The sequence below is a fragment of the Natrix helvetica genome, assembly GCF_964273705.1.
Source record: "Natrix helvetica genome assembly, chromosome: 10".
Classification (NCBI taxonomy): Eukaryota; Metazoa; Chordata; class Lepidosauria; order Squamata; family Natricidae; genus Natrix; species Natrix helvetica.
Genome location: NC_138561.1, coordinates 16,990,517 through 17,017,934, shown reverse-complemented (window position 1 = coordinate 17,017,934; position 27,418 = coordinate 16,990,517). Strand labels below are relative to the sequence as shown.

At 40.6% G+C, this 27,418-nt stretch overlaps 1 protein-coding gene across 4 annotated transcripts in view; it reads right to left on the bottom strand.

Annotated features, from left to right (window-relative positions):
* PHKB (phosphorylase kinase regulatory subunit beta) overlaps window positions 1-27,418 on the bottom strand; it is a 93,218-nt gene that overhangs the window by 35,493 nt on the left and 30,307 nt on the right. For all 4 annotated transcript variants that reach the window (XM_081963211.1, XM_081963209.1, XM_081963208.1 and 1 more), the window contains 12 exons: window positions 26,361-26,476; window positions 22,173-22,236; window positions 18,790-18,885; window positions 15,796-15,993; window positions 13,524-13,581; window positions 10,801-10,878; window positions 10,049-10,207; window positions 8,793-8,887; window positions 4,759-4,814; window positions 3,891-3,984; window positions 663-746; window positions 70-174 (listed from right to left, as the gene is read on the bottom strand). In XM_081963211.1, the coding sequence (XP_081819337.1) occupies window positions 70-174; window positions 663-746; window positions 3,891-3,984; window positions 4,759-4,814; window positions 8,793-8,887; window positions 10,049-10,207; window positions 10,801-10,878; window positions 13,524-13,581; window positions 15,796-15,993; window positions 18,790-18,885; window positions 22,173-22,236; window positions 26,361-26,476 (1,203 nt within the window). The remainder of the gene's footprint in view (window positions 1-69; window positions 175-662; window positions 747-3,890; window positions 3,985-4,758; window positions 4,815-8,792; window positions 8,888-10,048; window positions 10,208-10,800; window positions 10,879-13,523; window positions 13,582-15,795; window positions 15,994-18,789; window positions 18,886-22,172; window positions 22,237-26,360; window positions 26,477-27,418) is intronic.

Sequence of the window (27,418 nt, the reverse complement as noted above, 5' to 3'; positions counted from 1 at the left end):
CTATGATTCAAGTATCTAAGCTTTTAAAATTAAAACATACAAGCAGAATCAGATTTTGTCAGTAAATACCTTAATATCATCAATTAGCATCATAACATCCTGCGACATGTAGAAATCGCTCAGGTCAAAGATGATTGGGTAGCAAACCACCGTTTTCCCCAGTATGCGATAAATCTGTAGAATAAACCATCCATGTCTCAGATCCACGAAACACGGACAAATCAGATCTTCATCTTTATGAGAGAAAACACTAAATTCTATGTTATAGTTAAAGCTAATCAACACAGCGTTTTTCGGGGGGGGGGGCTGTTCTGTTAAGATACAGCCTGTTGTGCCTTAAAATGGCTTCTACAGTACAGCACAGTGGAGTTGCCATGGTAATGGCTTCATAGTACTCCACAAGGGGGCTCCCTCTGGTAAGGGGGAAAATCCAACATTAGAAGTTACGCTTGATCCAGACTTTTTCCCCCTTATAAATAAATACCTGGGAAATGCCGGGTGATCGGCTAGTCTTAGATAACATTTGCAATTTCAGTTATAAACCATGCAAAACTCAAAAGGGCCTAATTCCTGAAAAGGGAGCCGCACTTCGAGAATAATTTAGACCCTCTCCAATATTTGCCCTAACTAAACCATGCAGAACAGTAATTCTCTGTAAGAACCTTTGATGTTCCAAGACAACCAATTGGCCGGTCGGGTCTTCCTGAGAGTCCCAATTTTTCGTTGATGCCCAGGTGGAAATAAGCCTGTAAAACATGATAAACATCACACACAAGCACACACAAACCCAAAGTTCAAAGAGAAGGTCGAGGGTAGGGTGTTTGGGAAGGATGAGGAAGTAGAATTGCTTATTCATTTTTTTAAAAGAATCAAGAGGCTCCTTTGTGTTGTGGCCCACCAGCACCCAGAGGAGCTGGGGGCAGACTCAGACAGTGAGGAGGTTAGGGGGCAACATGGGCCAGTCCTGGAGTCTGCAGAAGGCTCTGACGAGGGCTCTGCGTTGGAAGAAGAGAGGGGGCCAGGGCTGTCCAACAGTTCTCAGCTGCCTTCGGAGTCAGAGATCAGTGGGGCAGAAGAACAGCTGGACCCTGTTCCCAGTGTGCAAATGCACAGAGCTGCCTGGAGAGGGGAACAGTTAAGGAACAACTCGAGAGGAAAGCCACAGGTGGACGGGGAATGGCCCCTCCCATAGGGAATAAAGAGGAGCGAAAGGGGAGAGGAGTTTGCAGGAGACAATTAGTTCAATTCATTAGGGTGAAGCTCTGTTCCTGACTTCTTGCCAAGTAATTGCTGCTACAGCTTGGCGTTTGGAAGATATCAGCCTGGCAGCTCTCCAAGCCTGATCAAGGTCTGTAGTTGTGAAACCTCATGAAAGACTGTTGGCTGGGACTTTGCTGGAGAGGAAGTCCCTTTAACCTAAATAAAAGAGGTTTTATCAGGATGATGAGTCGGCTTCGTGCTTTTGGGAAGCCTAGGTTATAACACTTCGGGCAAAATTTATGATCTCGGAGAGAAGAGACGACAAGTGGAGGTGAGATGGAGAGGGAAATGATCTGGAACAGTCTTCAAAAAAAAAAGAAGAAGCCGTCGTCGTCACAACTCCGTACTTCTGGCACATATGATTGCGTCGGTGAACAGATGAATTCTTTAAGAGTTCTAGCCAAAGCTTTCTGAGCCGAGGAGACTGTAGGGAGGCAGGTCAATGATTCTGAAGCAGGATGACCTTTTCAGAAAGTGGAGGTCAACCTCCCGCCGGCATTATCGGAGCGGTTTGGAAAGAAAGCCAAGCACGTAGAAAGCAAAGAGAAGAACAGCAGAAATCGAAGAGAAACTCCACTTGGAAAAAAAAACCGCACCTGGGAATAAGGTACAACCCCGTCCCCCCCATATCTTTTCTCTGACTTTCATGAAACAGCAGACTCCTATTGAATGGCATCCTATTAAAAGCTACTGAATTATGGGGCCAGGCCATTGCCTTTGGCGGTTGCTCATAAATTATGCTATGCCCAGAGCTGTTATCAGTGCTCTAGGTTGAGTTTATAGGACTCCCTTCCAGAAATAGTTCTGTGGGATTCCAATTTATCTGAGGGTCCGGTTCAAAGAAATACTGGTGGCATCTCAAGGGGTTCTGTTTGCAGGTTTAATTGCATAACAGAGTTGTGGAAGGGACATAGGTGCCATAGATACGCCATCACAGTCCTAGAGCAACAAAGCTCCAATTTATGGATGATGCTTGCGGCAAATACTTTCTTCTATTTTTATCAAAGAATCAGATCCACCAAGGAAGGGAAAGTCAGCATACAGAAATATGTCTTTTTTCCTTCCTCCGTTTCATCGTGGATAATTCCCTGCAGTTTTCTTGCCAATCCCCCCACCCCCGAAATCGTTTGCCATTGCCTCTTTCCTAGGGCTAAGTAAGAGTGGCTGGCCCAAGGTTACCCAGCTAACTTAGTGTCTCGGGTGGGACTAGAACTCGCATCCTCCCGGTTTTTAATCTGATGCTGAAGGAAATGGCAGCAAGAAGGAATAAGTAGATGTCTAACAAATAGCTTCGTCATTGAGAAGCATGTTATTTCAGAAACATATTTTTGCCTGTGACAATTTTATTCACTGAGTAATCTCAGAATATCAACATGAATAAGTTAAAGTGTATTTGCTCAGCCAAATTTGAATTGGACCTTGTTTACAAACGAGATTTGTTTGGACTAGAAAGATTTGCTGTTCTAAGCACTAGAGCGAAACAATATTAGAAAATATTTTCTATATATGAAAGCAAGTGTACCATTTATTCCATTTCCTTATAATTCATTCTTAGCTATTTCTAGAGGGTTCCTGGTAATAAACCTGTGTTTATTGGTGTGTGTGTGTCCGTGTGTGTATGCGAGGACCCATCAGAGGTGGGATTCAGCAGGCTCTGACCAGTTCTGGAGAACCGGTAGCGGAAATTTTGAATTGTTCGGAGAACTGGTAAATACCACCCCTGACTGGCCCAACCCCCATCTATTCTCTGCCTCCCAAATCCCAGCTGATCGGTTGGAAATGGGGATTTTTCAGTAACCTTCCTCTGGAGTGGGGAGGGAATGGGGATTTTACAGTATCCTTCTCCTGGAGTGATGAGGGAATGGGGATTTTACAGTATCCTTCCCCTGGAGTGGGGAGGGAATGGGGATTTTATAGTATTCTTCCCCTGGAGTGGAGAGGGAATGTGGATTTTACAGTATCCTTCCCCTGGAGTGATGAGGGAATGGGGATTTTACAGTATCCTTCCCCTGGAGTGGGGAGGGAATGGGGATTTTACAGTATCCTTCTCCTGGAGTGATGAGGGAATGGGGATTTTACAGTATCCTTCCCCTGGAGTGGGGAGGGAATGGGGATTTTATAGTATTCTTCCCCTGGAGTGGAGAGGGAATGTGGATTTTACAGTATCCTTCCCCTGGAGTGATGAGGGAATGGGGATTTTACAGTATCCTTCCCCTGGAGTGGGGAGGGAATGGGGATTTTATAGTATTCTTCCCCTGGAGTGGTGAGGGAATGGGGATTTTACAGTATCCTTCCCCTGGAGTGGAGAGGGAATTGGAGATTTTATAGTATCCTTCCCCTGGAGTGGTGAGGGAATGGGGATTTTACAGTATCCTTCCCTTGGAGTGGAGAGGGAATTGGAGATTTTACAGTATCCTTCCCCTGCCACGCCCACCAAGCCAAGCCATGCCCACAGAATTTTAAAAAAAATTGAATTCCATTGGTTTGAATATATAGGTTTTTTTTTAATTTGACATAAATAGGACCATAATCAAAGGAATTTATCACAACCTAGGAAACACCAATTTTCAATAGAAAACCAAAAGGTTTTTTTTTTAAAAAAAAAAAAAGGTGCTAAAGTAACAACTTACCTTCACAAGCTCCTGTTGAGGCCAAATCTGGATGGGTTCAACTTGTTGTGGTGTTTGGGTTTGGATGCCGTATGTGTTCAGAAACACCTGCAAGCTGTTGTTGTTTTCGGTGAAAACATTACAAAGGGACGTTAGCATGACAAAACTGGAATCTGCTTTTAGTAAACCATATTTGAAAGAAATCCAGGATTTTACTCTTACAAATGGAAACAAAGCCAGGCTGAGTGTAAGAATCTTTATTACGGCTCTGAGACTTTCAAGGATAGAACTACCATGATCATCTTTTAACAACCCCATAATCCCTTGCGGGATGGAGTCTGGGCAACTGAATGGAGCTAGCGGACTGTTTTAATGGCCAGATGCCCTTCCTGTTGCCAATGCGAAATTTTGTTCGGAAGATATATTCTCAGCTTGCCCAGAGAGAGAAATATCTGCCTCTACCTGGGATTGAACTCACAGCCTCCTGATTGTGAGGCGAGAGCTCCACCTCTAGGCCACTGCACCACTCTAAGGATAGAACTACCAGGTAGGTCCTACGCATGCGCACACTGGGAACAGGCTCCAGCTGTTCCTCTGCCTCACTGTTGTCTGACTCTAAAGGCAGCTGATAACTGGCATATGGCTCTGGCCCCCTCCCTGCCTCCGACTCAGAGTCTTCATCAGAGCCTTCCCCAGACTCCAGGACTGGCCCATCTTCCTCCCCAACCTCCTCACTGTCAGAATCTGCTGCCAGCTCCACTGGCCGGCCACAACACATTCACCCACAGAGTCTCTGAAGATCATGGCATTTCCATCTAAAGTACCAAAATCACCAACTGGCACATTGAAAACCAACCGATGAGATTTATTGGTGACTTGAAGGACTTACCGCTGGCTTTCGGCGATTAATGCAACGTGAACCACGAGGTCATTTTCCAAGGGACCCTAAAAAGGATAAGAAGAAAAAAGAAAACTTTTTTTTATTGGGATTCGCTCTCTGATTGTCACCTACCACATAATGCGAAGCCAATGTGAACAATACCCATCCATTAAATATGACTGGCATTTTCCGGCTGCGTGGCTGCTTTTTGTTCATTCTTTATTGCCTGTTAATCAATTTGGTTATGCAAACAAGAGAAAGGAACATCAGGGGAACAAGACGCATAAATCTCAGTGCCACCTGAGGAGCTGCATTGTCAATAATTTTTTTTGAATGATGCGCTATTGAAATGGTAGCAACAGATTCTTCCTCTCTTTCTTTTTTTTTACTCTTGTGGTGAAGCAGGAAAGAGAAGAAACCACGAGCTTTTGATTTATTAGACTTGTGCATCATTTTTTTTAAAAAAACTGCATTTTCTACTAGTCCATGAATGTAATGCTACCAGTTATCTCTCAGCAGTGGTGTATACGTTCGATGTATAACAGATGTTCTATGAAGCAGACAGCCTACATGACTGCACATGTAGAATTTATTTATCCAAAATGTCCTTTTCATTCATTTTATGGGCATATTCCATATGTGTATTTGTTTGAGTATAGCGATGAGACCCCCATCCGTAGAAAAGACAATGGGATTGTCACTGCCTATCGACCAGTGGTGGGTTGCAGGAAGTACGCCCCGGTACATGCGTACCGGAGCCAGCCCGGAGCACCAGATATCGTTCCTGTGCTCCAGAGGGCCCACCCGGGCCCACCCACCCTGGATCTGTGATCCTGTTTTCGTTTGTTTTTTTGACTGAGACAAAAAAAAATGCTGGAATGGAAATATTTTATGACTGGAAGCAAAAGAATCAACATCTGTAGACAGCTTCGGAGACCTGCTTCTGTCTGTTCCTGTCTATGCCACAGAATGTTTTAGAACTCAAATACGAAGCCCTTTTAACGAAATACTTGTCCACTTCAGTTGGAAAATGGGAGGTTCATAAGAAAAAAAAACAATTCATATGAATTACCCAAAACATGTTATCGTTCCTCTGTTGTAGGAGACAACCGTTTTAAATGCAGATGAGCATTTTTACATATGGAGCCATTCATGCTTGAATTCCAGTTATGGGGGAAAAAGAATCACAGCCCTTCAATAGATCTGCTTTCGTGATACGTTTTTAGAAAAAGTGCCATTTTCTATAAAATAGCTTCTATCCCAAATCTCAAGTTTGATTAAATTGTTTTATTACTAATGAGAACTACACGAGCTTCATTAATGAATGAGATTGCCTTTTAAAAGAAACTCCAATTTTGTCTGACTGATTGGCTTTTACGAAGCTATCTAGTATTATATATATATATTGAGATGACTAAATGGATTTCCTTAATTTGCTTTGGAACAAAAAATGAGATCCTTAATAGTAAACTCTTAATCCTTTGTAGTAAACTCTTTGTAGAGGACAGGAAAGCAAGCCTTAGTTTCTGAACTCACAATGATGCTTCCACCTTCAAATTCCATGGTTTGGGAGGAAGCATAGGGAATTCGGTTTCTTAATACTTCAAAGCAAACATGGGCAAAAGCTTTTTTAAAACCTTCAGATATCTATTGCTCATCTTCTATGAAGCAAGTCCTACTAGTATAAAAATACACTGAGATAGAAGCCAGCATATCCCAGGTTTGAGAAAACCATTATGTTAGCCCAATTCAGGTGCTGTAAAGAGGATGGCCTTGATAGAAAAATGGTAGATCTCTTACCAAATAGACAAGAAGGAAAGTAGTCCTTAAACCCAAACAACGAAGAATGCAAAAAATGTCTCAAGCACCCCCTAATTCACATGAGTATAAGAGATGGAGGAAGTAAAGCATAATTAGACTCGCAATCTTCTGTAATTATAGTGTCAACTCGCAAAGCATCCCTGGCCTGCTCTTGAGTTGCCATAGGCAAAGTGGGAAGGGGAGGGGGAGAACTGATGGAGCAGCACAGCAGCCACAACCAGAAGCACATTCCATGCATATCTTTCTCAAGGCTGTCTCCCGGATTACCTGCAATAGGCGGAGATGAGTGATCTCTACAGCCCGCAAAAGTGCTCTATTGGAGGATGTGATTTATGACACACCCTGGTGGGAGATGTGCAAACAGGGTCATACTTGGGTCGTAAATTACATGGGGTCAGAGCTGGCTTCATTTGGGTAGTGCCAACATGTTGCTCCTAATAAATAAATGAATTTCTTTTGAAACTTGGCTCGAGGCTCATTATTTAATTAGGGCATCCATGAGAACCCTGACATATTGTCAATTTTAATACAAGTAGTTTTAATGTGGAGTTGATTTCTTATCTACACCTTAGAGCTGAAGGTGCCTTCCTGTCAGGTATCAAGAATCAGGAACCAAACATTAAGTTCCAGTTAAGCAGATTTACTATTTATGCCTATACTAGTCAACGAACGGTCAGCACTAAATTGGCGCTAGATAAGAGTTAGCGGAATTCAAAAGGGGTTGAACTTAAAATGCTTGTGGGAATATAACGATTCTAGGCTGATTGCTCCCTTGATTCCACCCCCAGCTCCGCCTGATTTTCTCCTACATCACCTGGGCCATCAAGACAGTAAACAAGCATTCATTCACTTGGAAAAGCGTTGACTTTTGTGTAGTGCAGTGAATAATATTTCCATATGCTTTATTCTTATCTGAAATCAAAGGACAAATCTAGCTGAGTCATGTCTTGTGAGCCTTCTGCTGAGAAAGCCAATTCCCGAATAAGGGAATAAATATCTGGAGAACAAAGATTTACAGCTAAGCTGGAAGAGAAACCTGTTAACTGGTTTCAATCCAGATAATGGCTTTGCAGCTAAAAGGAATTAAAACAAATACTTAATGGAGTGCTGGTAAATTCCAAAAATCCAACAAAACAACTTGATTTATTGAACTGCAAACAAATAGAAGGTAAGAGTTGTGAAGAAGAAATTAAGGTAAGATACAGTCTTTCCTGTTTAAAAATAAATGTATTAGGTACGTTAAATTGATTTGGCTGCCTTAACTTCTCTGCACACCTAAAAAATATGAGGAGATCCACAGTCTACCATAACCTCATAAATTTTGTGAGCTGTGTATCAATACACTTAAGTGAATGGAGAATCGTTTCACTTGCTTCAACCTGCTACTGTAGAACTTTCCCAGGAATCAACCCTCAGGCCTACTAACTTTAATCATAGCCATTATAAACTTCGGATGGTCGCTAACCCAATGGTTGTAAGTCAAGGACTACCTGTAGTTGAAGGTGCCTGAGCTGTAGTTTTTAAAAAGAATGTAGTGGGAGAACCAGTGAATTTAACAACAAAAACACAAGCACAGGGTCTCTATGGGAAAAAATAAACTCACCAATGCCAGAATATTCATGAACCGGCAGAGACATGGTAACAAGGTCAGCCAATGAATAAGGCTTAGTAACAAGGTCAGCCAATTGGGGAGCTGAAACAGTTTGGAGTCTGGGTGTGGCTTAGTTCTGAACTGAAACTAAAAGAAATTCATTCTCTGTATAGCTTACCACCACCACCCCGCCAGCTTTCAGGAGTACTCTACAAGCCTCCTAAAGGCAATTCATGTCCTTTTTTTCACAAAAAAACGGGCCCGTTTTTGCGAAAAATGGGCCATTTTTGGGAGGTCTGCAGAGTGCAAAAACTTTTTTTAAAAATTTGCCTCTTCAAAATCTTGGGCTGTCTTATACTCCGGTGTGTCTTATACTCTGAAAAATACTACACACACAACACACACACGCACACACGCACACACACACATATATATTATTGGGGCCATCTATTCCAGCACTGAAAAGTAGAGCAAACTTTGCAAAGAGTTATTACATAAGCAATTTATTCTACGCTCCTCATCATAGACTAATCCAAGATTATTTCTTTTACAAAAATGTTAGGGATCAACAATTTCCTCCACAGTAATGGATTTTTTTCCCCATGCGTCAGTAGATAAAAGACATGCATACCTGATTTGAGTATCGCATGCTGACGTTCCGCTGATCTTGAGGAGGAATGAAGCGGCTCACCGGGTCGATATCTTTAATGCTTACTAAACCATCAACTGAAAGCAAAACCACCACCATCAGTTATTTGTCAACGGGTCATTAAATGTATTTGCCACCACTGTACAATTTATTACTCTGAGATACGCGAGAAGAAAACCGAGATCAGGGTCTGATCGTAAACCAAAAGGATAATGAAATGTAGTAGCTAGTCCCTAGGTTTATTGAATGCACCCCAGCTCAGTTTTGCCAGAACAGGTTGCACACCCAGGAGGATCAGTAGTAGAATAAAAAGAGAATAGAATAAAACTTTTTTTTAAATATATAAGTATAAATTACTTATATATTATATAGGTATGTAAGTCTAAGGGGTATTGCTACCGACTTCCGCTCCTTTCGACAAAAACTGAAGACTCACCTGTTCTGTTTAGCCGGCCTGGCCCATTTATAGTTTTATTCTACCTCCTGGCAGATATTTTAATTGGGTATTTTTAGGGTATTTAAATATTGCTTTTAACTACTTTACTTCAGATATGTACAGTTTCTTATTGCCTCCTCTTTGTGTTTGTATTTTCTATTTATTGATGTGTTTTTATTTGACTGTACACCGCCCCGAGTCCCTTTGGGGAGAGGGGGCGGTATAAAAATCTAAATAAAAGTAAAAAGTAAAGTAAAAGCTAAAAGATCCCTCAGTGGTCCAGGAACAGTTTCTAAAACTCATGAAGCCACCAGAGTTCAGGTGCAGATACACCAAATAGGAGGACATTCTGATTCTTTGGTAAGGATGTGTCAGGCCTGCAGAGGTTCCTTTAAGAATCTTTGGCCTGCCACACTTTCTTATAATTTCCTATGTGTTTCATTAGTGTAGTAGTTGGGAGTGGGGGATAGAAAGGAGTAGGATTGTGGAATGTATTGTTTTGATTCTTCCTAGAAGCTCAAGGTCATCTTTTGTCTCCGCACCTCAACACCTGACCGGAAGCAGAGGGGTGTAGATGCCAGCGTGGAAGATGATGATTGGAACATGTGATGAATTATGGGGTGTGGGGATAAGATATGAACTTTCAACTGGGTGAACCCACAGGATGTACATTAGAGTTGAAATTTCATAGCATAATGCCAACATGCCTGTATTATTAAATTGGAACTTTAAGGATGATTCTGTTCTGGACTCTGATTTACTTTTGCATGGTATTTGGAACGCTGACAGTATGCATACTTACTGAGAAGTTTGGCAATAATATAGAGGGACTGTCCCAACAGAAAAAACTTTCCATCCCGTCCGTGGTTGCTAGGAAACCTTTTCTGGCTGCCCGGATTTTTCTTTTCCAGTTCAACAAAATCAGCTGGCACGTGGTAATATTTAGGTACAACCGGATAGCCTGCAAATGTTTAAACAGACCAGTTAAAGAGGAATAAATGGAGGGACAAGGGGCAGTTTGAGATGGGTGGGAAAAACAAGGTGAAAAATAAATAAACAAACACATGCATGTCGAAATACGTGCCAAAAACGAAGCACAGTGAATGAAGTAACACTACCAGTGCTAATCATCATTCTGTGCTGCAGCTCACTAAAGATACAAACCGCCATCTCGATTTACACCTTGAGTGAACAGATGCGATGCCTATAAACTGGTTCTAGGAGGAGGAGGAGGGGGGGGGGAGGAAATAAGGCAATGTTTGACAGATGGAAAAGACAGTGCTTTTCTTTTTTTAGAGGTACCGCTGTGATGCTGGTGCTACAGATCAGAAATATTTACAACTGCTATTAGTGAAATGAAAAGCCATAATGAAAACGGAGCTCAGGAATTATACAGAAAAGACTTCATCTGCATTCTTCAATACAGTGCTTTAAACCCGATACCTCAATACCAGAGTTCTACCAGTAAATACTTGAGTCTTTAGCATTGGACTTGCATTTGCTACATTGATTGGAAACATGCTTTGAGGACTTCTGATCCAGGGATCTCCATACCTTCAGCTGATTGTTGTAATAAAGGATCCAGAAGGTTCTGGTATTCTTTGACTTGCTCAGGGTTACCTCGGAAGAGCCCTAAAAGAAATCCAAGGACACTTTATTAGCAAGACTTGTCCCTTCCTAGTTGAGTCAGTGCTCATGAAAAGGCCCATCACCATTTCAGAGAGCCATGGTCAAAGATAAAGCGCCTTTATTTTCAAGACTAAATGACAGAGATGTGAAACATGTCAAAATATTCATGAACTGGCAGAGACATGGTAACAAGGTCAGCCAATGAATAGGATTTAGTAGCAAGGTCAGCAAATGGGAGCTAAAACAGCTTGGAGCCTGGGCGTGGTTTAGCCCTGCAACTCTGAGTGCTGTGCTGAGAACTGAAACTGAAACTAGTCTGTCTGCAACACTGAACTGAAAAATGAAATTGTTCTCTGCTGTTGGTATTGTATATTGTATATATTCTTATATATACTCAGTTGTGGTCGTAAGTCAAGGACTACCACTATGTCAATACAGCTTACATTTTGCCCTTACATTTTGCCCTGACACGCAGACCGGGGCTTAATCCTGCTACTCCTCAATTTGGCAAAGGACACCAAAACCACAAACTGTGGCTTGCAGCTGACGAAGATCAGAAAGATAGAAATGCCTTGTAAGAAAAGGGGAAAATGGAAGGGTAGACAGGAGGGATGGCTCACAAGCTATTTTCCTATAACCCATTCTCTCTATCATATATAGGCATATGTATAATTTGTCATGGATTATATTGTAATACCCACTATTTCCCTAGTTTGAAAATAATTTCCCAGGTAGGTAGGGGGTTATGAAATAGCAGATGGACTTCCTGCCATTTTGTCATGATTACAATGTTAGGTTTTGATCTGTACAGAATTTTCTTTTAGCAACATTTGTCTATAATTCACACTTTGCCAGCTGTTCCATTTCCTCTTTCAAGGGGTGGGGGAGAAGGGAGGCTGGAAACTTTGTGGATTTCAAATTTTTCATTTCCTTGAGGATAAAAGTTACGAAGAAGGGGGGGAGGGAATGTCTTTGAAGCTACACGAGATTTTAATAAAAGTCATTTATTCGATTGCAACTGTAGGCTGATCTCCGAAAATCCAAAACTGGCTGGCAAGTATGTAAACAGCATTATACTAGATGCTCACATGGGAAGATCTACCTAAAGCAACCTTCTGCAGGTTCATTGACCTGGCTGGAAACAATGGGAGAGGAGTTCCAATTATTTCCTGTTGACCTTGATGGAAGGGCTCTTGTAAGAAACACAATGTTGTTTCTGCATTAGAGGCATCCCAAAACTTTTTCAAAATTTCCAAACCATAAAGAAAAAACACTTTAGCTTGTTACCCTTAAAGGTAAAGGTTCCCCTCGCATATATGTGCTAGTCGTTCCTGACTCTAGGGGGCGGTGCTCATCTCTGTTTTAAAGCCGAAGAGCCAGCGCTGCCTGAAGATGTCTCCGTGATCATGTGGCCGCATGACTCAATGCCAAAGGCACACGGAACGCTGTTACCTTCCCACCAAAGGTAGTTCCTATTTTTCTACTTGCATTTTTTATGTGCTTTCGAACTGCTAGGTTGGCAGAAGCTGGGACAAATAACAGGAGCTCACTCCGTTACATGGCACCAGGGATTCGAACCGCCGAACTGCCAACCTTTCTGATCGACAAGCTCAGCATCTTAGCCACTGAGCCCTTTTCTGTTACCCTTGACTATATATAAATAACTGCTGTATGCAACCAAACAGTGAGAAATAAAGCTCACCACCGAAACTTAGCTTATGCCATAAAAGATAAAGGTAAAGATTTCTCCTGTCCAGCTGTGTTTGACTCTTCTTAAATGACTGTCCAGCCTCTTCTTAAAAACCTCCAGTGATGGAGTGCCCATAATTTCTGTAGGTGAGCTGTTCCACTGGTTAATTCTCCTCCCTGTTAGGAAGTTTCTCCTTAATTCCAGGCTGCTTCTCTCTTTGATCAGTTTCCAACCATTGTTTCTTGTCCTGCCATTTGGTGTTTTGGAGAATAATTGGACTGCCTCTTCTTTGTGGCAGCCCTCAAATATTGCAATACTCCTATCATGTCACCCCTAATTCTTCTTTTCTTTATACTAACCTAAAACCTGCAGCTGTTCTTTATTGTACGCCGCCCCGAGTCCCTTTGTGGAGAGGGAGCGGCTAACAAATTTAATAAAATAAATAAATAAAATAAATATGGTTGAGTCTCTAGAGAATTAGGGGTGACTCATCCCCACTTCTTAGTATTGTGCAAAGACATTTTCAAGGTCGTGGGACCACATGCCAAGGGACACAGAATGCTGTCACCTTCCCACCGAAGTGGTATCTATTTATCTACTCGCATTTGCATGCTTTTGAACGGCTAGGTTGGCAGGAGCTGGAGCAAGGAACGGGAGCTTTCCCCATCATGCAGCGTTTGGGACTCAAACCTAGGCTTTCCAGCTGACAAGCTCAGCATCTTTTAACTGCTGAGACATCACACCCTCTTGATTCCATAACTAAATTCATTTTACTTACGTAGGTGCAGCATTATTACTGAAAATTTGGCATAAACAATTACAATCTATCTCTTGGTTTGCCTATATGCGTATACACACACACACACACACACACACACACACACACACATCCATCCATTTATTTCTGCGCATTCCAACCCTCTTCCCCAACACAATAAGAACACAAAATCATACTTACCATCAATCATCATAAAAATAAAAAACAGAGGAAATTCGCATTCAATGCCATCAAAGAGCTGAAAGTTGTTTTAAAAAGAAAAAAATAAATATATATATATAAATATATATATATAAAAGGTGTGCTACAATTTTATTTACAGAAACATATTCAAGCAATCTATTACAAGTTCAAAGGAATGTAAGATACACATGAAAACAAATTATTCTTTTTAAGTACAACAACAACTTACATAAAGAAAGAGGGGAGGGAAAAAAAGATAATTCATCTGTCTACATTAAAAAAAAAAAACCAATCCTTTCAAAATGCGAAACCACAATTTTATGAGTAAGATTTATCGCATCGTGCTTCTCCGCAAAGAAATTCCATTTAAATTAAAAATAATATGAAAAGAAAAGTGAAGGAAAAAGGAGAACTTCAATTCAGACAGCTCTTAATGGAAAGCATTAATATTCAGTGCCGTATCAAAATTTTATTATTAATACACTCCAGTCTGAATCCAGCTGTGAAATTAAATAAAATGATAAATAATGTGACTATCTGTGACAGGAAAGAAACTATATATTGAGCTTGAAATGCAAACACAGTCACCTTTAAACAAATCTATCAGGAAGAAACGGGCTGATGCAATATATTAAGTATTGCACATTCAAACTGCAAGCATCTCTCCTTCAGTAAAATAGATGGCAAGCAAATGCCAAAGTTAATAGCTTGTATGATTTGTTTAACTTCTTCCCACTCCACTTGATACATCAAAACAATGAACATTTTCTTTGGGTTCTGTCAAAACATGCAACAACATCAGAAGAACATGGAGAAGAACGTCCAAAGAACACGAGAGTAACATCTAAAACTCAACTTCTCTCCGTAGATTTGACAGAGCTAAGTCACGTTGAAGTTGAATCTAAGGGATGAAGGCATTCTGTGCTACTTGTCCACGGAATGGGACAACTTGCCATGGCCGACTCATCATAGCCAAACTCGCTTTAGCCAACACACCAGGAGACAATCCAAAAATCCAAAGTCGAGTATTTAAAATAATTTAAAAACCGCTTTGATTTTTGTCATTCATTTTTCATTTTGTCCCTCTTTTTGCATTCCTACTTTAATGATTCTATTCCACCAATTTCTTGATATTAGTGTGCCTTTTGTCCCATGGCAAGTTGTCCCATGGTGAGTTAACCTGTGGTGAGTTGGACATAACAACCTGTTGTAGGTCCACGTGTCCTGCCCTCTGTATTTCTGTCTCCATACAGGTAGATTACGTTTTGGAATAGGGTACATGGTTCAGGTTCATCACACAGGTATAATACAAATGATATACTCCTCATCCCTTTTTTATTGAAAATGAGCGAAAGGAATACATATTGTCACTTGTAGGTGTATAAAATAGTTATGAGTTGAGCTTGGCCACTGGCTATCCAATCTCTTGTTACTAACTAATGGATCAATGGTATTCCACTTGCTCAAAGTTTATCTCCATCCTATGTCTTTCTGGAAATTCAGGACAAGGGGTGGGTAAGGAAGGTATACCTTGAATTTTCAGAAAGGAAGAACTATGATTATGTCAACAATAACTCAACATTAGTCTCTCTTTTTTTGTCAATTCAGCTACAAGAGTGCTAAAGACTTGCCCTTCTCTAGCAGCTTAAAAACAGATGAGATAAAAAACATTGTTAAATCCGCAATCAGGAGTTCAACAGCCATGTCAGTAAACTGCAAATATTAGCATCCGACATTCAGAATCAAGCTAATTGGCACTGTAAAAATTATTTAAAGTGGGCAAACCTGGAACTTCTTTTGCCTAAGGTAAAGGTTCCCCTTGCACATGTGCTAGTCGTTCCCGACTCTAGGGGGCGGTGCTCATCTCTGTTTCAAAGCCGAAGAGCCAGCACTGTCTGAAGATGTCTCTGTGGTCATGTGGCCGGGATGACTAAACGCCAAAGGTGCACGGAATGCTGTTACCTTCCCACCAAAGGTGGTTCCTATTTTTCTACTTGCATTTTTATGTGCTTTTGAACTGCTAGATTGGCAGAATCTGGGACAAGTAACGGGAGCTCATTTCATTACGCGGCACTAGGGATTGAACCACTGAACTGCCGACCTTTCTGATTGACAAACTAAGCATCTTAGACACTGAGCCACCGCGTCCCTAGTCTTTTGCCTAGTCATTGTAATAAACAGAGATTCTTTTAAAAGCCACAAGTTTTGTACACTAGCATTTACGAACATGCATTCATTCTTTCCCGTATCATAGGAACAAGATCATTACCTTAATTTCTGCTGGTTTATAGTACTGTCGATTTTTGTCCTCCAACGCAGTTCTATAGCCATCTCTCAAAAAACGCTTAAATCCATATTTTCCTTTGAGTTTTCTAACTATCTTATCAATTGTTTGACTGTACAAAGCTTCATCATCCACAGCAAACGCAGGATAGCCAATGCAAGGTAGGAGGGCAGCATCTGTGTTCTAGCATAACAAAATAATAATAATAATAATAATAATAATAATAATAATAATAATAATAATAATAATAATAATAATAATAATAATAATAATAATAATAATAATAATAATGTACCTAAATAACGGATGAAGAGTCTCAATTCAAGACCTCTCCATGGTACCTACACATTCAAAAGGTCACACATAGTAACTCCAAACCAAGTACTCCAAGTATTTTCTATGGAGATTCTGTCATCCAGGTAATGGTTGCCCCAAAGGTGTTTTTTATTTTCCAAAAGGCAACTGATTGTTGCTTTGATGTCTAAATGTTTTTATTATTTTGAATAGATATCTTTAATTTATATATTTGTATTTTTTAAATTTTAAACTGCCTAGAGTAGTCATCAGGCAAGATGGGCAGCATCTAAGATGGATGGATGGATGGATGGATGGATGGATGGATGGATGGATGGATGGATAAGGAAGGAAGGAAGGAAGGAATGAAGGAAGGAAGGAAGGAAGGAAGGAAGGAAGGAAGGAAGGAAGGAAGGAAGGAATAATAACTTCAGAGAAACAACACAAGGTGCTATGTTGTTCTTTGAAGTCTATATATATGCAAAGTGGACATTCGTTCCATACCCAATGAGATCAACTTTCTTTACTTTATCTATGCAACAACTGCAGAGACATCAAAATTGAAACCACAAGGGTTTAAATAAAACATATACATACGGTACATTGGAATGTTTACAGTGAATGGGGCTCTAAAATATTAAAATATTATAATAAAACAAAGCAATGTTTAGTCAGTCACTGACAGGGTGAAGAGATTTTTCTGAATACACAATCAAAGGTGCAGAGTTTTGTTGTATTTTTTTATATTATCATCAATCTCTCTAAGGGAAATTTTGCAGTGCAAGTTTGCAAACAAAAGCTGATTATGTTATTAGTAAAAGCAGTCTTAGGTTTCTCTCTCTCATCTCTTGCTTTTGATTATTATTTTTTTGTTCTCCACTTTATGTACGTTTTATGCTTTGCATAATGTTGGTTACTCCAGAAAGGAACAGAATGATGCTATTTTATATTATGTGCTGCAAAAATAAAACCCGAGTAAGCTTATAAACTAAATGACTATTGGAATCCCTGGAAAAGATAAAAAGTTCTTACAACAGAGGAAACGATACAGAGAATAAATTTCATGCTTTTGTTGGTTCCAGAAAAAATATTTATGGGTGCACTAAAATTAAAGGAATTGCAAAATTGAATGAATTAGATTTTGACCCGTGAGGATAGTCCCAATCTTTAAACTGAAGAAAATTCATACACACACACACACACACACACACACACACACACACAGGGGGGGAGAGAGAGAGAGGGAGAGAGAAGGAGTATGTAGCTGGATACTAGTGCTCAGCTTCAAAACTATGTGATCAAGCTTGATATATCAACACTTACAGCTTGAAAATTAATGAGTAGTTACAATTGGCCTCTCCTCCCTCCTTCTTCTCCCTCAGGCTTGCCCCACAGAAGCCTCTTCTCCCCTATCCCCCTTCTCTCCCTCAGGCTGGCCCCATTGATCCTCTCCTATCTTGTCCCCTTCTCTCCCTCAGTCTAACTCCTTAGCATCAGAACATTTTTCAGGTGGGGAGGGGGAGTAGAATGTCTAAATTCCCAGCCTGCAGGCCAGATGAGTCACACGCTGGCCACATCCATGCTCAAGTGGCAGTTGGAACAGAATTCTTTTCAGGTGGGGAGGAGGAGTAGAACATCTAACTCCTTAGCATCAGAGCGTGTTAATAATAATATAAGAAATACTTATGATCTGATGGTCATTTCAAAAAATCCTTTCTTAGCGAGCACCTAGAAGCCAAGAGGAACATACGTGCCAAATTTCAAGTGTGTGTGTCTGTGTGTGTGTGTGTGTGTGCTTGTGTACTTGTACAATATATATTTGTGGCATCTAGGATCTGAAAGTGAAGTTATTTTTCCTTGAGGCAGCAGTGAGAATAGTTTGCTGCAATTGTCCAAAGCGACGTGCCAAGCCTGCCCATTTTCAGATAATGAAATGGAATGTATTCTTATGCTAATGAGAAGTATCTAATGCAGAAATGGCTTTCGGCAAGCCTTAACCCGTTAGAAAATATCATCCCCAAATTCAAGTAGAACTATTAGCTCCCAAAATAACTAATTACATATTTCTAACCTAGAAGGGTTCCTGGATTTCAAAAATGGAAATGAAAATTGAATGCACAATGAAGAGAAATAAATGGGGGGGGGGGCAGTCTCTTTTTCATGCAGTCAGGATGATGATATGTTCCAATCTGAAGTTCTGCTGCCAATGCATCAGAAATTCTAGAAGTCGGACGGATCCACCTGTTTATGACTTATCAACAAATGGTCACGATTTTTTTAAAAAAACTTTATTTTCCCTCTTATAACACTTATAAAAGATGAGTCCGCCGTAAGGAAGATCTCTTTTACACAGTTCTTTCTGAAAAAGACCTGGATTCTAATCCCGTCTAATGACAAACCTTACCCTGTTTTCCTGAAAACAAGACCTCCCTGGATAATAAGCCCAATCGGGATTTTGAGCGCATGCGCTAAAATAAGTCCTCCCCTGAAAATAAGCCGCCTCCTGCACCTCAAAAATAATAAGACCTCCTCGAAAATAAGGCCAAGCGCTTATTTGGGGGGAAGGGGGGGAATAAAAAAAAATAAGACCCTGTCTTATTTTCAGAGAAACATGGTATTAAAATGGATAGTAAGATTGATCCCCCGTTAACTCCCTTCTATATTATACGTTAACATTTTCCTTACGTGAGATCGTGATTCACGAGGAAGCAAGGAGCAAAGGGTTTGCCTGTTCCGATTATGAGCATCAAGATCCACAAAGATGACAGACCACGAACAACCCTGCGGATGGAGCAGAAAATTAACGCTAAACAGGATGCGTGTAGCTATAACTGGAACAGTCAGTTATTATTGACAAAGTGTACAAATTATCCGGATAATTAGATTACCAGTGGCAATCATAATCTGGTAATTTCAAACAGATGATGACATTTCCAAGACAAATGTATGTCGCTCTATTTTATTGCTATTCTTAGTCAAGTTTTATTTTTTAATTTATACATATATGAATTTTGAAGACAGTGTATTTTCCGAGCATTCCATTTTACAGAACGAAAAAGAAAAAGTAATATATTCATAATAATACACATAATTATTCTGACTATATTTACAATTATATTATCTTATTTATGATCCTGTTAATTATATTAGCATACTTATAAACAATATTCATATTTTACTTAAACATAAAAATGTTCTTTCTTCATCCAATCATCCACCCCTCATCTCTAACCATTGATAAAACCTATTCCATGTTAAATAATACTCTATATCTCCTTTATCTCTTATTTTCAGTGTCAATCTATCCATCTCTGCACAATCCAATATTTTCAGAATTATATTTTCATCTGATGGGGTGTTTTCATTTTTCCAATATTGTGCAAATACAATTCTCGCTTCTGTCAATACATGTGGCATTTATAGTCCCATTGTCATAGCTTTCTGATATTATACCTAACAAAAATATTTCTAGGATTTCATTACTATTGAAGGACTCGGTAGACCAGGGGTGGAAGAGTGAAATTGCCAAAAAAGTAATTCTTCAGAAATGTATTTATTTATTTATGCATAAATGTATGTATGTATGTATGTATGTAGCAGTGGAAAAATGAAGGAAGATTGCAAATAGCAACTGTCACATATAACCTATTCCCAATTATTGCTTGAAAGCTATTTGATCTTTTTTCTCCTTTAGAAGCTCATCTAGGTCTATCTGTATCGGATTATTACTGTACTATTTTTCTATGTACTAACTAACCATCTTAAACATACTGCAGTTTTCAAAGCCAAGCAGAGGCTAACAACCTCAGATTGTTTTTTGTAAGATGTGCAATTAAGCTACACTGCTCCTTAACACAAGCAAATGGCTCTCAAACATGTCTTTATTCAATTAGATATTTTCAAGTGTTTGATCAATGGAAATATGAAGAAAACTACCCCGCGTATCTTAATTATGCATTTTGCAGCAATTTGTTTTGTGGTAAAGATAATTTATAATAGAGAAAGAGAGTGTTGGCCAATTAATCCAGATCTAAATATAAGACTAAACAATACATGGACAAAACGTTAGGATCCCAGTGGGCCTGTTCATAGACAATGAGATTCCATCAAGTGGTAAAGAGGTTATTCCTTCAAGATCTCTGAAAGATCTCTTGATCTTTGGATACAGACATTCAACCTCCCAAGGACCTACAAGCATCAACTGTTCCTCCCTCTTTTTCAGGGATGTTACTTTGGTACATTTCTGATTAGCACTCCTCACCCAAGTACTTGGGTGGGAAGCAGCCCTCTCATCTGGCGAGAGCATCTGGCCCTCTCAATTCCTGGCAAATAGATGGGGAAAGAAATGGAGGCAGTGACAGATTTTATTTTCCTGGGCTCCAAGATCACCGCAGAGGGGGACTGCAGCCAAGAAATTAAAAGACGCTTGTTCCTAGGGAGGAAAGCTGTGGCAAATCTAGACAGCATACTAAAAAGCAGAGACATCACCCTGCCAAAAAAAAGTGTGCATAGTGAAGGCTATGGTTTTCCCAGTTGCAATGGATGGCTGTGAAAGTTGGGCCATAAGAAAGGCTGAGAGCCAAAGAATGGAGGCTTTGAACTATGGTGCTGGAGAAGACTCTTGCGAGTCCCTTGGATTGCAAGGTGATCCAACCGGTCAGTCCTAGAGGAGATCAACCCTGATTGCTCTTTAGAAGGCCAGATCCTGAAGATGAAACTCAAATGCTTTGGCCACCTAATGAGAAGGAAGGACTCACTGGAGAACAACCTCATGCTGGGAAAGATGGAGGGCAAAAGAAGAAGGGAATGAGGTGGCTGGATGGAGTCACGGAAGCAGTCAGCGTGAACTTAAATGGACTCCAGAGGATGGTAGAGGACAGGAAGGCCTGGAGGAATTTTGTCCATTGGATCACGATGGGTTGGACACGACTTCGCGACTAACAACAACAACAACCCAAGTACTAAAAAAACCCAACAAGTACAATGGGTATGTTCGTGTAACATATATGGAATGTACACTGTTGAATAGAGCATTTATTTGTGTTAGCCTGAAGAAGGCTACAATTGAGAGAATGTTTGGTGATCTCCAGCTGAGTCAGGTCACTCCAGCTCAACCCCAGATCAGTTGCTGGACAACCAACAACAACTGGAAAAGTAATCCTGGGATGGTAGGCCGCATCAGTTGCCAAGGCAACGCTAAGCAGATTCCAGGAGCATCTCTAGGAGCACTGGGGGAAGCAGCATTGAGAAAGCCGGCTTCGTTTAAAATAGATCAAGAAAGCAGGAAACACATTGACTCCTGAGGGAAACTAAATTCTTCTTGTGCACACAGACTTTGGAAATCAAGAGGCACATCTACAAAGCAGATTTCCTGTCTTAAGGAGGCTTCATCCCATCCCTGAGAAGTGTCTCTTTCGCTAGGAAATTGCCTCAGTTAAAATCAAGAGAAAAAGAAGACAGGCAAAAAGGCAAGAGACTGTTGTTGTTGTTTTGACAAACCAGACTAGCATTGTTATCAAATCTCCAAGTAGGGCTGTTACTATCATAGTAGACTTTGACTCAAAGCCTCTGCCTCTCCTAGAGAAGCATGCAAGGAGTCCTTCACTAAGGACCACAGCCGAGCCCATTGTTAAGTGAGACATTTTGTGAAGCGAGTTTTGCCCTGTTTTACTACCTTTCTTGCCACGGTTTTTAAGTGAATCACTGTAGTTGTTAAGTTAGTAACACCATTATTAAGTGAATCTGGCTTCCCCCGTTGATTTTGCTTGTCAGAAGGTCACAAAAAGGAGATCACGTGACCTTGGGACACTGCAATGGTCCAAATTATGAACCGATTGCCAAGCCTCTGAATTTTGATCGCAGGATCATAGGGACGGTGGACAGTGCTATATAACTGTTAACGGAGAAAATAATAACTGGGGGAAACGAAGAGACTTTCAGACTGGAAATATTTTGTCATGTTGGATATTAGATGCCCTTTGATGTGCAGTGAAAGCAATTTACTATAAAATATGCAGTTAATTAAAAATGAAGAAGGAACAAGTCCTTAAATAGTCTTACTATTGTACCTGATTGCCGAAGAGGTTGAATCCATTAATTGCTTCCAGCGCAGCTTTTGCCAACCCGACAGAACTGAGAAAGAAAGGAAAGAGAGAGAGAAAGAGAGAGGAAGGGAAAAAAATGTTTGTTATGCTTTAAAAACTCTGGAAATAAAAATTCTGCTCCCTAAAGGCTGGTTTACACATCAGATAATTTCTTGCTGACAGCTTTAAAGAAAAAATATCTTTAGACAAAGTGATGATACAGTCGGTTTATTTTATTGGTTTTCAGCAATTTGTATTTAAAGGTCACCAGTGAATCCGTTAAAAAAAAATTACGTATTTTTTTTGAAAGGACCTTGGATTTCGACATTTGGAACTTATAGGTCTTGCTGTGACAATAGCTGGCTTCACCTTTTGGGGGAGTGATGAAAAGGAATTGGTGGTGGGTTTTTTAAATTAATTTATGGGACCAGTGGTGTACATGGTTACTCTTCTAAACTGACTAAGGACCTAAAATTAATTGCCTTTTATTTTGAACACTTTTTAGGAATACTGAATACTTCCCCCCTTCAGTTGCTTTCATGGTGTGGTGACAATAACTTGGTCCTTAACACTAATAAGACCAAAGACCTTATAGTGGACTATAGAAGGAATAGATCAGACACCCAGCTCTTGCTTATCAAGGGAGACCGAGTGGAGCAAGTGGCCAGTTTTAAGTTTCTGGGTGTTATCCTAAAAGAGGACCTGACCTGGGGCCACTCACATTGCAGCACTGGTCAAAAGGGCCCAGCAGAGATTATACTACTTGAGACTTCTCAGGAAACAACTGAATGAAAAATTGCTGGTGACCTTCTACTGCTGCACCATAGAGAGTATTTCAACTTACTGCATCTGTGTATGGTTTGCCAATTGCACAGTGGCAGAAAGGACTGCACTCCGGAGGGTCAACGCCATTGCCCGGAGGATCATTGGTTACCCTCTCCTCTCTTTGGAAGAGCTTTAGAGCTCCGGCTGCCTTAAGAAAGTTCAAAACATCCTTAAAGATCCATCTCATCCTGGGCACCCTCTTTTTGAACTATTGCCATCTGGCAGGTGGTACAGGACAATAAAAACAAGGACAAACAGGCTGAAAAACAGCTTCCATTCCAGGGCTGTATCCATATTGAATTCTATGATATAGTGCAATATCGGGTTTTCAATTTCAATTATACAGAATGTAAAGGATGTACAGTATGTGTGCTTTTATTTTTATAGTTATAATGCACACTGGAGACAGCATTTAATTTCATTCTACCATGTGCAATGCCAATAAAGTAAATTAACTAACTAACTAACTAACTAACTGTAGAAGTAAGCAAACCCAGGCCATAGTCATCTATGAACTATCAGCACCTTGGACAGCACCTTGGACAGCACCACAAAGAGATTAACCAAGACCTGTGCTTGAAAAAACAAATATTAAAACAATGGGATGAAAAAGGAGCTTCTGGATCTAAGACTGGACTTAAATCTTCATCTACTTCAAGGTCAGTCCAATATCTTCACCTCTACAAGACACTAACTCTCCAAAACATAGATTTCACTGGAATGTTTACATTACTAGCTTATTAGGAAACATCATTCCCCCCCCCCTTTATTTCAACCTTCACACCGAGAGCTTTCCAGGCTTTTCTGAAGCAATACACAGGAGGGGTGGGTGGGAAATCATGTGCTGTTTACTAATTGGTTCAACAAGAAAAAGATGATTAGGTTGCCTACCCAACTTTGTTCTGAACAGCTGCCATCAAAGGCTGATGAAATCTCACAAATTTTTCCCCCTCATTTTCTGCTGATTAGAAACTATTCTCTTCTTGAATGACTGATGACATGCTAATAGAAGCTGGATTGCTTGATACACTGCTTGGGTAATGGAATCTTTTCCCCCCTTCATTAAACTCAAGAAGGACACCTATGATTGCATCTTTCAGACACTTCTCGGAGTCTTCCCGCAGGCCTTTCTTCCTTTTGTGAATCTATACAATTTTTTTTTAATTTCTCCTTTTCTCTATTTTTTTTCAACTCAACAATTTTTTGACCCGTTCTAATTAACTCTTTGCATTTTGAAATATACAAAATACAACATCATCATTTATTTATCGGATTTTTTTTTGTTAGCAAAGGAAGCTGGTTAACCCACCGTGCAAACCAATGTGCCCCTAATTAAAATCCCCCCCCCAAAATCAATTGTATGAGTGACCTGACCGTACAAAGAGGAACGTCCAAACTTTTCAAGTCAAATCAATCATAGATGGATCCAGATTTTGTTTTGTTTTAAAGTAAACAAAACCTTTCCTGGTCAAATCTAAATAAGAGAAGAGCATACAATGGAAACCCAATATTTCTTCATTGATGCTGATGTAAGTATGCAATAAAGATAAAGGTAAAGGTTCCCCTCGGACATATGTGCTAGTCGTTCCCAACTCTAGGGGGCAGTGCTCATCTCCATTTCAAAGCCGAAGAGCCAGCGCTGTCCGAACTTGTCTCCATGGTCATGTGGCCGCATGATTAAATGCCAAAGGTGCATGGAACGCTGTTACCTTCTCACCAAAGGCGGTCCATTTTTTTCTACTTTCATTTTTTACGTGCTTTCGAACTGGTAGGTTGGCAGAAGCTGGGAAAAGTAACAGGAGCTCACTCCGTTACGTGATGCTAGGGATTCGAACCGCTGAACTGCCGACCTTCTAATCAACAAGCTCAGCATCTTAGTCACCTATGTAATACTAAGGCACGATTCAGCCATCAGTTCAATCATCTAAATGTCTATGGAGCTTTTCAGTTCATCCAGGTCATGGTGGTACCAAAGGTGCTTTTTCAAGATGCAACTGGACTTTCTGGTTTTTCTTTGAAGATGTTTTGCCAAGAAGCTGAAGAAGCGTCTTGGATGAGAAGCGAAACGTCTTCAAAGAAAAACCAGAAAGTCCAGTTGCCTCTTGAAAAAAAAGCACCTTTGGGACTTCAATGATCTAATTAACAGATATGTGCCTATGTGAAACGAAGGAGTGGCTTTTTCAAAGATGAGATCAGCTTACTGATTTCATTCCTTTAGCTTTAGAGATCAGTAGAGGTACCAAATAAGTTTAAAAAAAAAAAAAAACCGAAAAGAGCAATGGTCAACTTCTTTTGCAATCATAGGGGATAAAGACTAAAACAAGTGGATTAAGAAAGTGTTACTTGGTTCGATGGTGTCAGTTGATATTGCAAGGTACAAGCTCGCATCTCTGGAAAAATACTGAACAGCTTTTCCCAAGCTTTGTGATTAAGCAGCTGTTAAATGTTGGGCTTGTGATTGATGATTGCTTAAGAATGAGAGATAAGAGATAAGGCACTTGGCTCCTAAATTGCTGTTCACTGTCTTATGGGCAATCTTTAGTTGCAAGCCCCAAGGATTAATTTAAAACAGATTCAAGCTCAAGGATTCAGTCTAAGGCACCTAAGTTTAGAAGGACTGTGTTCTGACTTGGGCTTTCCAAGAGCATGAAGCAAACTTCTTGTCCCAACAATTTTTATTTTATTAATTTACTGTGAATTCTTCTCATTCACATCCAGCAAAGTCTTTCAAGGGAGGATTTATAGTCACAGACCTAATCTGGCTTGGAGAGCTGCCAGGCCGATATCTGCAGAACTTGGCAGAGCCTCGGAGAGTCACAAACCCATTAAGCGAACTCATTGTCTCCTGCAAACTCCACTCCCCCTTCGCTCCTCTTTTATTTCCTCTGGGAGGGGGCATTCTTCATTCACCTGTGGCCTTACTCCCAAATCGACCCCTGTTCTTTAGCTGCTCTGTCTGGCAACTCTGCGCATGTGCACACTGGGAACAGGCTCCAGCTGTTCATCTGCCTCACTGATGTCTGACCCTGAAGGCAGCGGATAACTGGATTGGTCCATGTTCTTCCCCAATCAACTCACTGTCTGAGTCTGCCACCAGCTCCTCTGACCGCTGGCAGGCCACAACAACTTCATTTAATATCCCCATTTCTGCTGCCTTCCCACCCCCAGCAGTTCAGGACCACAAAGCTGCAGGATTTTACCCCATGGCGTCTGGGCGATGATTCAGGGACCGAAACAAAGCCATCTTAGAAATTCCACATCGACGTTCACAGCAGTTGAGCATAATAATAAGAATGGGTTTATTTGGGGGTGGGGGTGGGTGGGCGGGGAAGGAAGGAAAAAAAATACCTTGAATGCAATTCAGTGCTGCCGTTGTTATACTTGCTTCCTCTTTCCCACATGCCAAAATCTGGAACCCGGTATGCTCTTTCTACACAAAATACGAGGTTTTGTATGAAAGAGACCTTCAAAAAAGAAAGAAAGAAAAGGAAATAGAATTGAGAGGCAGCAAAGTGCTGAAACCTATTAATAGTTCTGGGTTGTAAAAGACACGGGCAGCTCTTCAGATAATTCTGTTTGTCTTGCCTATAGTTCAGTTGCTAATAATAGTTTGCTAGTATTATTCCTGGGCACGACATGTAATTGGCGGAAGTATTATTCTCTAAAATTATGTTGCAACTGGAAGCAGGTCATCAGAAAGAATGACTTGTCTGAATTTTACTCCGAGCTCAGCCTGGAGAATTCTCTCTTCTTCGTCATTGCCAGGACTACCTATTGTTTTGCTTTGGGGAAAAAAATCAGGATTACGCACTAGGAGTGCCAATTACAATCACTCCTTTCCTGGATCATTACAGTAGGACAGAGATTTTAAGAATAGAATAGAATAGTAGAGTTGAAAGGGACCTTGGAGGTCTTCTAGCCCAACCCCCTGCTTAGGCAGGAAACCCTACACCACTTTAGACAAATGGTTATCCAACATCTTCTTAAAAACCTCCAGTGTTGGAGCATTCACAATTTCTGGAGGCAAGCTGTTCCACTGACTAATTGTTCCAACTGTCAGGAAATTTCTCCTCAGTTCCTAAGTTGCTTCTCTCCTTGATTAGTTTCCATCAGGGGTGAAATTCAGCAGGTTCTGGAGAACCGATAGTGGAAATTTTGAGTAGAATGGGAAAATACCACCTCTGGCTGGCCCCAGAGTGGGGAGGGAATGGGGATTTTGCAGTATCCTTCCCCTGCCATGCCCACCAAGCCTGAAAGTAAGACCTATCCCAAAAATAAGACCTAGCATGTTTTACGTGTGCCCCTTATATAAGCCCCATCCCTTAAAATAAGCCCTGTTTAAGAACCTGCGCAGCTGGCTGGCTTCCCATTTCATCTGGTTGCTTGCAGTGATGCAGCTGCAAGGC